The following is a 13,842-nucleotide window of genomic DNA, read 5'->3' on the forward strand; positions in this document are numbered from 1 at the left end:
CCCAACCTGGCTATCATGAGTGTGGTCGAGGTCTGCGTATCAAGCGGCGCAGCCCGTTCTATTGCCGGATGGCTTGAGTACGGTGACCGCCCCATGACCCAGATTCTTCCGCACCCGCAGCCGCCATGTCTCAACTGCCCAAGCTGGCCCCGAGGCCGCCGGGAGAAGCACCATTGAAGCCGGGCAAAGAAAACCCCAAGGAGCACACGGAGAGCGAATGGGAAGCCCAGCGGGCGGTCATTGAACAGCTCTACATCAGCCAAAACCGAAGGCTGGTTGACACCATGGCCGTCGTCTTGTCTAGACATGGGTTCGCGGCAACGTAAAGTTTAACAGCTCTTTTCTCTTTGTTTCTCCTTTCCGCTCCTCCTCGGTTGCCATCCATCTCGGCGCTAACATGATGATCAAGGGAGCAAATGTATAAAAAGCGGCTGAAGAGGTGGAACCTGCGAAAGAGAGCGTATCGCGCAACTTCAGAAAGTGCCGCCTTGGCTTCCGCCGCAGCGGCATCAGCGTCGGACCATGCCGCGTCAAGCAAACCAGCTGCCGAGGTGCCACGCCAAACACGAGATCGCATACCGCAGCCGGCTTGCACCACCATCTCACGTACCACCAGGCTGGGCCCTTGTGCAGGTCTCGAGCTGGTCCTGGATAGCGCCCGCTCCTGGATCTCATGTAAACTGGAATCTGGACATGTTGCACTGGATCCCATGGTGCAGTACCTTGCAAATCCGAGCCGGCCGCCTATTCAGGACAGCCGGACCATGTATCGCACGTTTGAGCTGGTGTTTGACCTGTGGCACCACGGAAAGGGCCAGCTCGCCGGCATGGCGGCCAGAAGGGCGTTTTTCATTCTCGAATTCGTCCTCACGGCAGACCACCCGGACCTTGTATGGCATATACTGGACACGGTGTACGACATGGTAGACAGGTGCCACACCCAATTGTTGGGCATGTTTCTCGCGCACGCGGGCGAGCTTTCGAGGAGACGTCTCCCACAGGAGCATCCCCTCGTGAAAATCCTCCAACAGCTCACAAAGTGTGACTATCAGACCCGGTCGGGGAGGGAGCAGGTGTGCCATCTGTTGCGGTCAGCCTGGCTTCGGAATGTCGACATTCTCAGCGACCACATTGGCGCCCTGGCGTCCACACATCTCTGGCTCTACGAGCAACTGATATGGGACGGTAGAACAAGCCTTCGCAAGGACTGCGAACTGGCAAGTAGAAGAGAGCCGATGGTGACGGCATTGGCGCACCTGCACCGGCACGCCGAGAATGATGCCCGCGTGTCCAACTTGGATAGGCTGCGAATCATGGCCCTCACGTTAGAGTACACACAGATGGATCTTGGTGATGGACAAAAAGCAGAAGAACTGGCCACGAATTTGCTGAACCAGACATCTGTCGACATGGAAGCAAGCCGCTCCGACGCCAGGTTCCATGCATATGCCCTCAAAATGCTGGCCAGGCTGCAGGAACATCGGCAAGATTGGGCCGGGGCCGAAGAGAATCTCAGATATGCAGTCGAGAAGAGAGAGGCTGCCCACGGAACGGGTTCCGACTTGCGCGTGATACGAGACATGTGGGTACTTGCTTGGCACTACCAGAGGACAGGAAGAGATGGCGTTGCGAGACAGACTGTGGATGACGCGATATCAAGAGCAGAGCAATACCTGAGTCAAGGGGAAGTTGAGGAAGTTGGAGGAACTTGAGCGTACGTGAGCCGTTGCATTGGACATGTCAACGCCATTGGAGAGGGGGTTTTCTATCTCCCACTAGACTTTTCCCGTCTTGTTTAACAGATTTGCCAGCTTGGACGGCGCTCTGTTGTTCGAAGAGGGGAGGTGACGTATTTCAATTCTAGATGCAACAAATAATACCGGACCCGACCGTGAGACTAAAGTCGTCTTCAACGGCGTCACCTTGGAGCTCAACGGCTGTAGTTGCGATGTGGGGCAGCTTGGCCTAGGTCTAGTGCCCCGGTCTAGGTACTGCTCCGTTCTCCATGCTTGATCAAGTTACATCCAGGACCCGCTTTGATGACGTGGGTGACTTCCAGGCACATGCAGGCGAACGACAATTCAACCGCATCTCTCACGATGCACTTGGTGTCACCCGAAACTTGGTTCATCTACGAGCAGTTCAGTCATTAAACGAACCCATTCAGCATCGTACTATCAAATAACCATGTCTCGAGGACCGCCACCAAATTACTGTTTGTCCGCGCCCAGCAGCTCCATTCACACGCACTCCCGTCTGACAAGCAGCCTGCGGCAGATGCGATTCTAGAAATCCCAGAAAAGGCAACGACACAAGATATACGCAATGCCTACAAGCGGCAAGCTTCCCCAAGTCCCACGCGTCTCAAAGCTTGCACTGAAAGAAAAAAAGTTCAAGAAAAAACATGCCCGAACTGACAATCTCTCCCCAGCGCCGCGTTGAAAACCCACCCGGACCGCGTCCCAATCGACTCCCCAGAGCGCGACACCCGCACCCGCAAGTTCCAGCTCGTCAACGATGCCTACTACACCCTCAGCGACGCCACCCGCCGCAGAGACTACGACGCCCAGCGCAGGCTCTTCACGCCGTCGGCTCCGGACGCGGATCCCTTCCAGGAGGCTGACGAGGGGATTCCGCAGCAGCCGGGAGGAGCCGCCGGCCAGGGCGCATACTCGTGGGCGTGGAACTTCTTCAACAGACACGCCGCCGCCCACGCCGACGACGCCGAGCGGGAGCGCACCGGGGACGCCCAGTTCAGCAACGTGTTTGAGGAGATGATGCGCGAGGAGGGCATGGCCGAAGATGGGTCGAACGCGCCGACGAGCAAGTTCTGGAGTTTGATTGGGGGGCTGAGCGGCGGCGCGTTGGGCTTCATCCTCGCCAACTTTCCGGGCATGGTGGCCGGAGCGGTGGCGGGGAACAGGCTTGGTGCGGTGAGGGACGCCAAGGGGAAGAGTGTGTACGAGGTGTACTCGGTAGGCTTCACCTTGATGGCATCCCGTGCTTTGCTTTTGACGGTGACACTTGTCGTGCTGACAGGTGCTTGTTGGTCTAGGCGCTTCCGCAGGACGACAGGGCGAGGCTGCTTAGCCAGCTCGCTACGAGGGTATTCAGTCATGTCGCTGGCATATAGGTGGCGGCATGTCAGTCGTGTGAGGGCTGTTTGGGTTAGGAAGGGTCTCGGTAGCGATGTGTTTGTTTTTGAAACACCCCCTGTATAGCAGCAATATAATACGAGTATGTATTATCCTGGGTCAGTTGTGTCTCATCATGTCAAACCAAGGAACGTATGTGACAAAAAGTTCTTTGTTCACAGCCTGTTTGGGACAGCGAAACAGTACTTCGGATGTCGCTGGCCACTCATTAATATTGAGCTTGAGGGATGACACGCCCGGGTGCTTGGCAGCCAGTATATCGCATAAACTCGTCTATCGGTCCGGCACGGACACATATCACGTAGTGGTCATTCAAGGCCACTCTTTATTGACTAGGCATTCTTAATTCATGGTGTCAATGGAGACGTCAAGAAACCCAACGATGCCATGAGATGCCACATACATTTTGAATATCGTATGATCTTCAATCCGAGATAACTTCCATACTCCAGCAAAGGCATGATTTCCTCATCTACAGCATAGCCAAGTCTTCGCAAGTGCCGAGAGCGTCGCATTTTATTTTGAAAAGGGTCATAAATTCCCAGACCGTCAAGCGCCAAGAACGTTCTTCTATCTTCGTGGAGGTGGGTTAAATCCAGGAGGGCCACCGCCGGGGGGGTTAAACCCCGGGGGAGGGAATTGCGCATTTCCGGGAAATCCTCCAGGCGGGGGAGGGAAACCTCCCGGGAAGCCGGGGGGAGGACCTTGGGGCCAGTTAGATTACGTTGATATCTTTGATCGGCGTGGTTGAACCTACCACCTCGTCCGGCACCAGGAAAGCCGGGGGCTCCCGGGAAACCGGGAAAGCCTGGGGGCGGAGCGCCACCGCCAACTCCGGCGGCAGGACCCTATAAACAAGAATGATTAGCATATCGGGCGATACAAAGACAGCTGGAGCGGAATCTTACAGCCAAGGATGGAGGAGGGGCACCACGACCAGCGGGTTTGGCGACTCCAGGTCCGGCTGCGAGCGTCGACGGAATGCCGCCCGGAGCACTCTTTCCAAGTCTAGCACTGGGATCGGCTGGGGGAGGAGACTCGACGGAGAGGGAGACAATGTGGGCGCCGCGAACAATGGTCAGACCGAGAGTTCGTTTTTCTTCCGTCTCGACAACCTGGGATGATGAGCCGGGAGCGGACGGCTTGTTAGCCTTTCGCTTCACACGTCTGAATTCTTCGGTATCGGCGAGGACTATATTCATATGCTACCACAATATAAGTATTTTTCCTGTACTGTAAACGTCGACTGAGCTTCGCGGACCTTGTCAAATGCAAGCATCTGGCCGGTCATGGCACGTCCGTCATTCAAAATGACGCGCATTCGCCAATTAATCTAGACGAGGCAAGTCAGCTTTTTATTGGCCATGTGGACGAAATCGCGACATTCGGGGGATCAAGGAATGGACAGGACACATACGTAACCGGCCTATTTCGAAATCCAACAGTTAGTCTCATAACTACACCGACAGGTACTAGCAGAAGGGCCTTGGCATCGGGGTCATACCATCTTTCCTTGTTTGTTAGACATCTTGAAGGTTTATTGAGAGCTTTCCAATACAGCCTCTCGATGTTCTCAAAAACTAGAAGTCGTCCGCGGAGCTCTGACGCGACCGCGATGACTGCAACTCACTGCCTGGCGCGTGCTGGAAGTTGAAAATGGTCCAAATTTTGCGGAGCCTCACCGGAGAAGGCTGAAGGGCAGAAACGAGCTACAAGCCTGATGTACCATTTCGCGCTAAGCCATATTCAGGCAACACGACTCCATTTTCCCCTTCGCCCCGCTTGAGGGCAGCAAAACCCTCGAAATTCCCTCGACTCACAAAAATTGGCGACTGGCCCATCCGTGACTTTGCGACCTTGGACAAAACAACGATACCCGTCTGCAATAACCGCAACAATGTCGTCCGAGAAGCTTAACAACCCCATGCGGGAGCTCAAGATTCAGAAGCTCGTTCTGAACATCTCCGTCGGCGAGTCTGGTGACAGATTGACCCGTGCCGCTAAGGTGCTTGAGCAGCTGTCTGGTCAGACTCCTGTCTACAGTATGTGCACAAAATCAGCCCGCAGCCGACTGTCTTGAGTTGACCTAGGCATCGACTAACAAGTCATCATCACCACAGGCAAGGCTCGTTACACCGTCCGTACTTTCGGCATCCGACGTAACGAAAAGATTGCTGTCCACGTTACCGTCCGTGGCCCAAAGGTAAAATTTTTTTCCCCTGAAGCAAGCACCGAAACGCCAAGTCGCATGGGGAAATTTAACAACAAACGGCAGGCCGAGGAAATTCTCGAGCGTGGTCTCAAGGTCAAGGAGTACGAGCTGCGCAAGCGCAACTTCTCCGAGACTGGCAACTTCGGCTTCGGTATCAGCGAGCACATCGATCTTGGCATCAAGTACGACCCTTCCATTGGTATTTATGGTATGGACTTCTACTGCTGCATGACCCGCCCTGGTGAGCGTGTCACTCGCCGCCGCCGCATGAAGAGCACCATCGGTGCCAGCCACCGCATCAAGCGCGAGGAGACTGTCAAGTGGTTCAAGCAGAGATTCGATGGTATCGTCCGATAAATATAAGACGATGGAGGATGGAGTTATGTGTCTTTATGGGATGTCTCGGCGAAATTCGGGAAACGAAAAGGGACGACGTGGTCAATGTATTCGCTCTTGCCTTTGATGCATCTGCTCGACCAAAAAAGAGTCGAGCCACGGCCTCAGAGACCGACCGGCGCCTATGCCGGCTTCCATACCGACTTGTCTTGTAAAGTGACGTCTCATCTCCAAGAAGAAAGACTACCATGCTGCTTGCGTGTTTCCACATGTACCAGCCCTGCCTGCGCCACCAAAAAACTGCGGCAATGATAGTGATATTTCGTGTTGCTGTGCTTAAAAAACCTGTCTGTCAAGTCACCTGCACGTCGGCTCTAGTGGTGATAATTACGTCCCGACATCTACGAGCTTTTGTCTTCAGGGTGGCCCAAAACGGAAGTCCACAGCGCTGGGTGGAGAAGGGGCTGAGCCAAATTCTTGCATTGGACCAAGCCTTCCATCGCGCCGGTCAATCTGATGGATGGTGAGATTTGATCCTCACCGAAAGGCTTAATGACGTGGACCGTGGACCTGGGATTGGGCATAAATCCTGTGTGTCTCGCCACAAATACTCAGGTAGCTTTCGTCTGACATGTCGATATCAACATCAGACAACACGCGGGCACTTGAGAAGCCTCGCACTCACGAGCAATATTTCCCTGTCAAGTGTCAAGTACAATTCACTGCACGCCCGAGGTCAATATTGCTTGTGGATGAGCATATTGCAATGGGTTCCTCCGAATCCAAACAGATTGAGGCCCGGCTACTTACCTCGTCCTTGGACAAGGCCAAGTTCAACAAGTCCTTCAACCTCTACTACGAGTCTATGCGCTACGGTTTGAAATTTGTCATTGGCCAACACAGGAACGAGCCCTCTAACATTATATCTCTTCCTTTGGGATGGTATGGCGACTTGATATTATACAGCGGCCCGGGCACCGATTCAGACCCGCTGGCTGTGGTGAAGTATGGGAATAGAATGGCCACGTTTGATGAAGTCCGACTGCCGCCCAAAGGACCTGGTCAGGAGCTCATAAAGGAAGAAATCCGATGTCATCTCAACGGCATGAACTTTGCTTACACCTTTGCCGTGGCAGTGGGCGAGAGTGGGCATCCCGAGAGGTTCGAATGGCGAAGCAGCAAGACCGAGGAGGTCAGGGAATTGGGCGAAGTGTCTCGTGGTCGGAAGCTGGTCCGCCTCAACCACGGCGATGAGGTTGTGGCAGTTTGGAGCTGGACGAGGCTCAGATGGACTGTGAACAAGGGAGCAGCCTTTAGCTTTACAAACAGCGGCGCCACGGGCGAGCTGGGAAATGCGTTTGCGATTATGGCGGTGACGTCGTTTGTAAGGCAGTATCAGAAGGATGTCCAGGCGAGTATCCGTGCCTGAGTGACGGCGTCATAAACGAGCTCTTGGGGGGATGACATGATGAATTCTCTCGCTCTTCTTCTTCGTCGAATATATCATGGCACAGACTGGTAGGCGTGTGGCAACTGAATTGCCGGGCGGCTTTCTGATGGCGTAGGCCGCAAATGATTTCACTGGAAAGCTGTTGCCAGTACTCCGCCAGTCGATTGGGACTTTTATTCGGTAATTGACCACGCAATGTCGAAGTCGTAGTTTTATGCACCGGGTACCTGGCCAACTGGCATGGATGTGTGTGCGTTGTGATGACGGCTAGGACCAACTCGGCACAAGTCAGAAGCCAGCCCAGGTACTGCCTCTTCGGCACCAGTGGCTGATTCCTGAGGCGCAAACCGGAAGGGAAAATTGTTAAGGCAACCTCGGAATTTGCAGGCAAAACCGCGCACCAGCCTCTGATAGGGTGCCTGGGCCAGCTGTGCTCCACCCGCTCCCTCACACTCTTCTCCCATCACCGTTCTCCCGAAAATCTCCATTTGCTCTCCTGCAAAAGGCAGCATCGCAACCCAATCTCCCCTCTCCTAATTGCACGTTGCTGCAATTGCTCCTCTTCCATTCAGATCCTCTCACAGCCCACCAACATGTTCCGGAACGCTCTCCGACAGTCCACGCGTGCCGTGGGCGCCGTCTCTGCTGCCGGCAGAGTCGCCGCGGTGAGTCCTTAGACCCGACCCGACCGCCAATGCCATCGAGAACCATCTGCATTCATCGAGAAAACCATACCAGGAGCTCAATTGGGCAGGTGGACAAATATTTCCAAGCCTTTTGGGTTCTCCGACGCGCTGGCGGTGCCGGCCCGATTTGAGCACTTTGCTGGGGCTTCGGCTAACTTGCTCCCGTTTCCGTCCCAGTCTCGAAGTGCCGCAAAACCCGCCGTTGTCGCCGGTCTGCAGGCGGCTCGAACCTACGCCGACAAGGCCTCACCAACTGAGGTCTCCTCGATCCTCGAGCAGCGCATCCGTGGTGTCCAGGAGGAGTCTGGACTCGCTGAGACTGGTCGTGTCCTTTCCGTCGGGTATGTGGAGCTCTACGACACCAAAACGTCCAACTCGGGGACATCGGCTGTATCACGACGGTGTTCGAGATCACAACCCTGGTCATGATGACGAGGGCGTTGACGTTCCAATTATACACGGGGTCGCTGACAGAACCTCTCTAGCGATGGTATCGCTCGTGTCCACGGTCTTGCCAATGTCCAGGCCGAAGAGCTGGTTGAGTACGTCTCCACGCCCCCTCTTGCGTCTCGCACCTGGCATGCGGGCAACAGAAAACAATAAACACCCACCGCTTGCATACGAGGGCAGCGTATCCTGTGTTTTCTATTACCCTGTGCTCTGGGTCTTCAATTCTTTGATCTGGATGGCTTACTAACGCTGCTTACCCCTCCCCAGGTTCGCCTCTGGTGTCAAGGGTATGTGCATGAACCTCGAGGCCGGCCAGGTCGGTGTTGTGCTATTCGGTTCCGATCGCCTTGTCAAGGAAGGCGAGGCTGTCAAGCGTACCGGCGCCATTGTAAGTTTGCGAGCGCCGTGCTAATCTTCGACATCAATATCTACTAACATGCCTTGTTTAGGTCGACGTCCCCGTTGGCCCTGAGCTGCTTGGCCGTGTCATCAACGCTCTCGGCGAGCCGATAGATGGAAAGGGCCCTCTTAACACCAAGGAGCGTCGCCGTGTGCAGCTCAAGGCTCCCGGAATTTTGCCTCGCAAGTCTGTCAACGAGCCCGTCCAGACTGGTTTCAAGTCCATCGATGCCATGGTACCCATTGGTCGTGGCCAGCGTGAGTTGATCATCGGCGATCGTCAGACCGGCAAGACTGCCGTCGGTCTTGACACCATCCTCAACCAGAAGCGATGGAACAACGGCAACGATGAGTCCAAGAAGCTGTACTGTGTCTACGCCGCCGTTGGTCAGAAGCGATCCACTGTTGCCCAGCTCGTCAAGACCCTCGAGGAGAACGATGCAATGAAATATTCCATCGTGGTAGCTGCGACTGCTTCCGAAGCTGCACCTTTGCAGTACATTGCGCCATTTACAAGCGCAGCTTGCGGTGAATGGTTCCGTGACAACGGACGGCATTCCCTGGTGATCTACGACGATCTGTCCAAGCAGGCCGTCGCCTACCGTCAGATGTCCCTGCTTCTCCGTCGTCCTCCTGGTCGCGAGGCTTACCCGGGTGACGTTTTCTACTTGCACTCTCGTCTGCTCGAGCGTGCTGCTAAGCTCAACAATGACCATGGTGGCGGTTCAATGACTGCCTTGCCCATCATTGAGACTCAGGGTGGTGATGTATCTGCCTACATTCCCACCAACGTCATTTCCATTACCGATGGTCAGATCTTCCTGGAGTCCGAATTGTTCTACAAGGGTATCCGTCCCGCTATCAACGTCGGTCTGTCCGTCTCTCGTGTCGGTTCCTCTGCGCAGCTCAAGGCCATGAAGCAGGTCGCTGGTTCCCTCAAGCTTTTCTTGGCCCAGTACCGCGAGGTCGCTGCATTCGCCCAGTTTGGTTCTGATCTGGATGCTTCCACCAAGCAAACCCTGGCCCGTGGTGAGCGTGTAAGTCACGCCTATCGTTTCCTGCATCAGCTTGCCTACAGATGCTAACAGACCCACTACAGTTGACTGAGCTTCTCAAGCAGAAGCAATACTCTCCCATGGCTGTCAATGAGATTGTTCCCCTCATTTTCGCTGGTGTCAACGGGTACCTCGATAACGTCCCTGTGTCCAAGATTCTCCAGTGGGAGTCTGACTACCTTGCTCACCTCAAGGCCAACGAGCCTGAGATCCTCAACACCATCGAGAAGGAGGGTGCCATTAGCAAGGAGCTTGAGGCTAAGCTGAAGGACGTCACCCAGTCTTTCATCAAGAGCTTCCTTGGCTAAGTGTTTGATCAAGAATCTGCTCGAGCGACATAGAAAAAGGACTGTTGGGGATGATGCTGCTGTCTATACCGAATTTTATAGTTGAGATTCTCTCTAGAGTGGGAGGGATAAAGCCGAGGGGTGTATTTGATGGAGCGATGGGTGACGCTGGGAGATTCGCCAATCGTAACCACATGTAAAAATAGAGCTCGTTACTCAATGAACGCCCTCAATTCCTTTTGTCTTCAATCACACACGTTCCTCTTTGAAGAAGGCATTCTGAGGATGCGTACATAGAGGTGGAGAAACTTGGGTCGGAAAATTTGCGGCTTGACAGTGATGCGGGTAGACATGACGTGGACTTGAAGTTATGGGCTAAATGATGCGTTCCTTTCCTCTTACTGCCTGGCTTTTTTCCCATTCCAACCAACACATCATCAGTTTTACGCTACTAATCAGCTCAGCAAATCATAAAGGGTGCTCGATATCAACCTTGAATATCGTGTGGAATTTGGTATCTAACTGACCTCAATATCAAGTGCCATTAATCAATAAAAGGGACTGCCCATATTGTTGGAATTGGAGAACAGACAATCACTTGTGACTGCGTCAGGATGGTAGACCTTTACAAAAGTGCCAGGTTCCAACGCTCTGGACTTTTCCATTTCTTGTCGCCCACGCCTGATACGATACCCACCCACCACGAAGCAGTCGCCCCGCTCTTCTAGTTCTGTCAAGCCAAGCTATCTTCACTTATCATTTGGGCGTTCTTGCCAGGAGGGGAAGGGTGGGGGGAGGTCGTCGTAAAATTTAACAAATGAGAGAACTTGAAGAATACCACCAGTACAAGCTATGGATGGTAGAAAATCAAATCGAAATAATTCCTAGCTTTAGCCTACAGAGTTTGCTACTATTTTTCACGACTCACGACTGCAGTTCTCATAGTCTGAAGTTTTAGTATTTCAATGTGAATGTTGGTTACAAAGTGACTCCCGGTGTTTTCAGATTGTTTCGAGTGGGGAGCGGGTTGCCGAGACAGCGCGCTAGAGCTGGTCCCATGGAGTGATAACGGCTTATCGTGCCTTGTAATTGGCCCCAAGTCTAAAGTGGAGTATCGACACCCTTCCAGGACCCAGAATAAAACGAAGGAAAAGAAAAATTTCCAAAGCGTCGCTCGCCTCGCATGGACTTTTTGGTTTTTCGATTCTCACACCTCGCCAGTGAGTGCCAGAGAAGCATCATTTTTGCAAGTGTCGTCTCTTCTCATCTACCTTCAGAATATATTCGAAGCCATTTGAATTGCGCACTTTTTGTCTTCTGAATTGGAGAAATAGTCTAGCTACGATGTCCGCCGTTCCTGGTCCTGTTTACGGCCTCGAGGTCCCGCCTGGCGAGATCTTGATTCCGGCCTCCATGGAATTCCCTGCTTCTGTGAGTATCATATCTAGCCTTTCTGCAATGCCTCAATATGAAACCGTCGAATTATTCAATTTCAATGGACATTTCTCTGTATTGCGTCTGCCTTAGAACCAACTAATCGACATTCCCAGTTCCGCATTACCATGGCTGCCTTGGACCCTAGCCAGGAGCCTGAGGCTGATGAAGATGGCAATGTGCCTGCTGTTCCTCGTGCAACTTTGCGACTTGTGAAGCGCGCCTTCCCTGGCCTTGACGACGAGGACGAGGACGACGAAATTGATGACGAGTACATGAAGGCTCTACTCGCTGCTTCTGACGACGATGAGGATGAAGACGATGAAGAGGCTAATGGTGGCCCTAGCGATCCCGCCAAGGCCAAGAAGCAGAAACAAGCTGCTGCCATCAAGAAGCTCCTTGAAGCCACCCAGGAGGATGACGATGACGAGGATGACGAAATGAAAGATGCGAAGCCCAACGGTGTGAAGGGGAAAGCCAAGGGAAAAGCCAAGGGCAAGGGCAAGGCCACCAAGGAGAACAGAGAGGCTGAAGAAGATGACGACGAGGACGAAGACGAGGACGAGGACGAGGATGATGACGATGACAGCGATGATGGTGCCGACCTCGAGAACTTTGTAGTTTGCACGCTTGATACTGAGCGGGTAGGTCAATCGCCTTGACCAGGTCAATTAATAGGCGTTGGGCTAACAGCGGCATGCAGAACTACCAGCAGCCCCTTGATATTACTGTCAACCACGGCGAGAAGGTCTTTTTCGTCGTTACTGGTACTCACACTGTGTATCTGACTGGCAACTACATCATGGATGATGACGAGGGCGACTATGACAATGAGGACGATGAGGAGGACTACGACTTCGACCCTGACGAGCTCGATTATGCCAGCGACGACGAGAGCGACGAGCTCGATGATGTCAAGGATCCCCGCGTCACTGAGGTCGATTCTGACGATGAAGAAGCCCCCAAGTTGGTCGAGACCAAGAAGGGCAGGAATAAGCGCGCTGCCGAGGAGGCTGATGGTCTCGATGAGATGATTGCCAAGGCCGCCGACTCCAAAAAGCAACAGAAGAAGCTCAAGAACAACAAGGGGGAGGCTGTAGCTGCCGATGAGAGCAAGAAGGACAAGAAGGTCCAGTTCGCCAAGAACCTTGAACAAGGACCTACTGGCTCTAGCAAGCAGGCTGGCAAGCCCACTACGGGCGTCAAGGTTGTTCAGGGAGTCACCGTCGACGACCGGACCATCGGAAAAGGCCGTACTGTCAAGAGCGGTGATACCGTTGGGGTCCGATATATCGGCAAGCTTGCGAACGGCCAGCAGTTTGACGGTGTGTAAATTCGATGCTGTTACATCTCATCTGTTTTATTCTGCTAACTCGCAAAATTAGCTAATAAGAAGGGTAAGCCCTTTTCCTTCAAGGTTGGCAAGGGTCAGGTTATCAAGGGATGGGATATCGGTATTGTCGGTATGGCCATAGGTGGTGAGCGTCGCTTGACCATCCCGGCGAATCTTGGATATGGCTCTCGTGGCGTGCCCGGCATCCCTGCCAACAGCCAATTGACTTTTGATGTCAAGCTTCTCGAGATCAAATAGGTCCATTGGCCTCTTGATTTGCTGTATGGATTTCCCCTATGTTCTTGATTTGACGTGTAAAAGACTGTCCTGGGCGCGCAACTCCGAGTTGATATTGGCACGAGCTGGTTTGCGGCGTTTGTCCTGTTCCAGGATTGGAATTTCCATCGCAAAATCCACTGCGATGCTGAACAGTCTTGGACCTGCCTCCATTTGCGGACTTGTTTGATGGATGCTGGACGCAATAATGCAGTTGGCTATGGCGGGGAGGGAGGGTGAGGCGATGATCCGCATTTGCATGATTGGCGTATACATTGAATTGAGCAGTGCGCTATTTGTGGCATAGACCGCCGCTGATGGAAGGATTCAGGGCCTTCAAGGATTTTGGTGTATTTATACAATAAAAGCCATGTTTGACAGAGGCTGCGTGACATCGTCGCGACACACGGCGAAGATACTGTTGACCTGTGTACTTAGCTTGACCTAGCCAGATGAGCTTTTGAGGAAGTTGTGTTGTTGGCACATATCCGAAAACATTTGCGGGCAAGAGCCATCCAAGAAAATGGAAAGAAACGGAAGGTCATAATCAGCCACCCACCAATTCACGTGTTGAGCGAGTTCAATCTGAGCATGGGCCTGGGAACCTGGAAGCTGGAACCTTTGCCTCCTCGCCATCCATCCGTGCCGTCGTCCGACTTTGATCAGTGGCATTCATTCCATTTGCCCAACCTGTGGGCTGTGGAAGCCAACTCACCTGTCTACATGTCTATCGACTCATTCAAGAAATAGATATTATTCAGTTGGCTTC

The 13,842-nt window shown here is 53.3% G+C and overlaps 6 protein-coding genes across 6 annotated transcripts; 5 read left to right on the plus strand and 1 right to left on the minus strand.

Moving 5' to 3' along the window:
* Positions 1 to 125: 125 nt before the first annotated feature.
* MAM_06847 (Heat shock protein DnaJ) lies at positions 126 to 3,090 on the plus strand (the record flags this gene model as incomplete). The annotated part of the gene is made up of 4 exons (XM_040825645.1): positions 126 to 322; positions 410 to 1,582; positions 2,432 to 2,975; positions 3,040 to 3,090. The coding sequence occupies 4 exons, from the start codon at positions 126 to 128 to the stop codon at positions 3,088 to 3,090; spliced, it is 1,965 nt and encodes a 654-aa protein (XP_040676409.1).
* Positions 3,091 to 3,725: 635 nt separating this feature from the next.
* MAM_06848 (ribonucleoprotein (LSM)-related domain protein) lies at positions 3,726 to 4,683 on the minus strand (the record flags this gene model as incomplete). Its single annotated transcript, XM_040825646.1, has 6 exons — positions 3,726 to 3,859; positions 3,913 to 4,003; positions 4,064 to 4,360; positions 4,417 to 4,488; positions 4,573 to 4,581; positions 4,660 to 4,683. The coding sequence occupies 6 exons, from the start codon at positions 4,681 to 4,683 to the stop codon at positions 3,726 to 3,728; spliced, it is 627 nt and encodes a 208-aa protein (XP_040676410.1).
* Positions 4,684 to 5,052: 369 nt separating this feature from the next.
* On the plus strand, positions 5,053 to 5,724 carry MAM_06849 (60S ribosomal protein L11; the record flags this gene model as incomplete). Its single annotated transcript, XM_040825647.1, has 3 exons — positions 5,053 to 5,197; positions 5,276 to 5,358; positions 5,431 to 5,724. 3 exons carry the CDS (start codon positions 5,053 to 5,055, stop codon positions 5,722 to 5,724), a joined length of 522 nt encoding a protein of 173 aa, XP_040676411.1.
* A 745-nt stretch (positions 5,725 to 6,469) lies between these two features.
* Positions 6,470 to 7,132, plus strand: MAM_06850 (uncharacterized protein; the record flags this gene model as incomplete). The annotated part of the gene is made up of 1 exon (XM_040825648.1): positions 6,470 to 7,132. The coding sequence occupies one exon, from the start codon at positions 6,470 to 6,472 to the stop codon at positions 7,130 to 7,132; it is 663 nt and encodes a 220-aa protein (XP_040676412.1).
* A 614-nt stretch (positions 7,133 to 7,746) lies between these two features.
* On the plus strand, positions 7,747 to 10,051 carry MAM_06851 (ATP synthase alpha chain; the record flags this gene model as incomplete). The annotated part of the gene is made up of 6 exons (XM_040825649.1): positions 7,747 to 7,818; positions 7,927 to 8,180; positions 8,325 to 8,381; positions 8,557 to 8,677; positions 8,739 to 9,725; positions 9,788 to 10,051. 6 exons carry the CDS (start codon positions 7,747 to 7,749, stop codon positions 10,049 to 10,051), a joined length of 1,755 nt encoding a protein of 584 aa, XP_040676413.1.
* A 1,323-nt stretch (positions 10,052 to 11,374) lies between these two features.
* MAM_06852 (Peptidyl-prolyl cis-trans isomerase, FKBP-type) lies at positions 11,375 to 13,055 on the plus strand (the record flags this gene model as incomplete). Its single annotated transcript, XM_040825650.1, has 4 exons — positions 11,375 to 11,461; positions 11,581 to 12,108; positions 12,168 to 12,789; positions 12,850 to 13,055. 4 exons carry the CDS (start codon positions 11,375 to 11,377, stop codon positions 13,053 to 13,055), a joined length of 1,443 nt encoding a protein of 480 aa, XP_040676414.1.
* Positions 13,056 to 13,842: the final 787 nt, after the last annotated feature.

Source organism: Metarhizium album (genome assembly GCF_000804445.1).
Source record: "Metarhizium album ARSEF 1941 chromosome Unknown scaffold_24, whole genome shotgun sequence".
Taxonomy (NCBI): domain Eukaryota; kingdom Fungi; phylum Ascomycota; class Sordariomycetes; order Hypocreales; family Clavicipitaceae; genus Metarhizium; species Metarhizium album.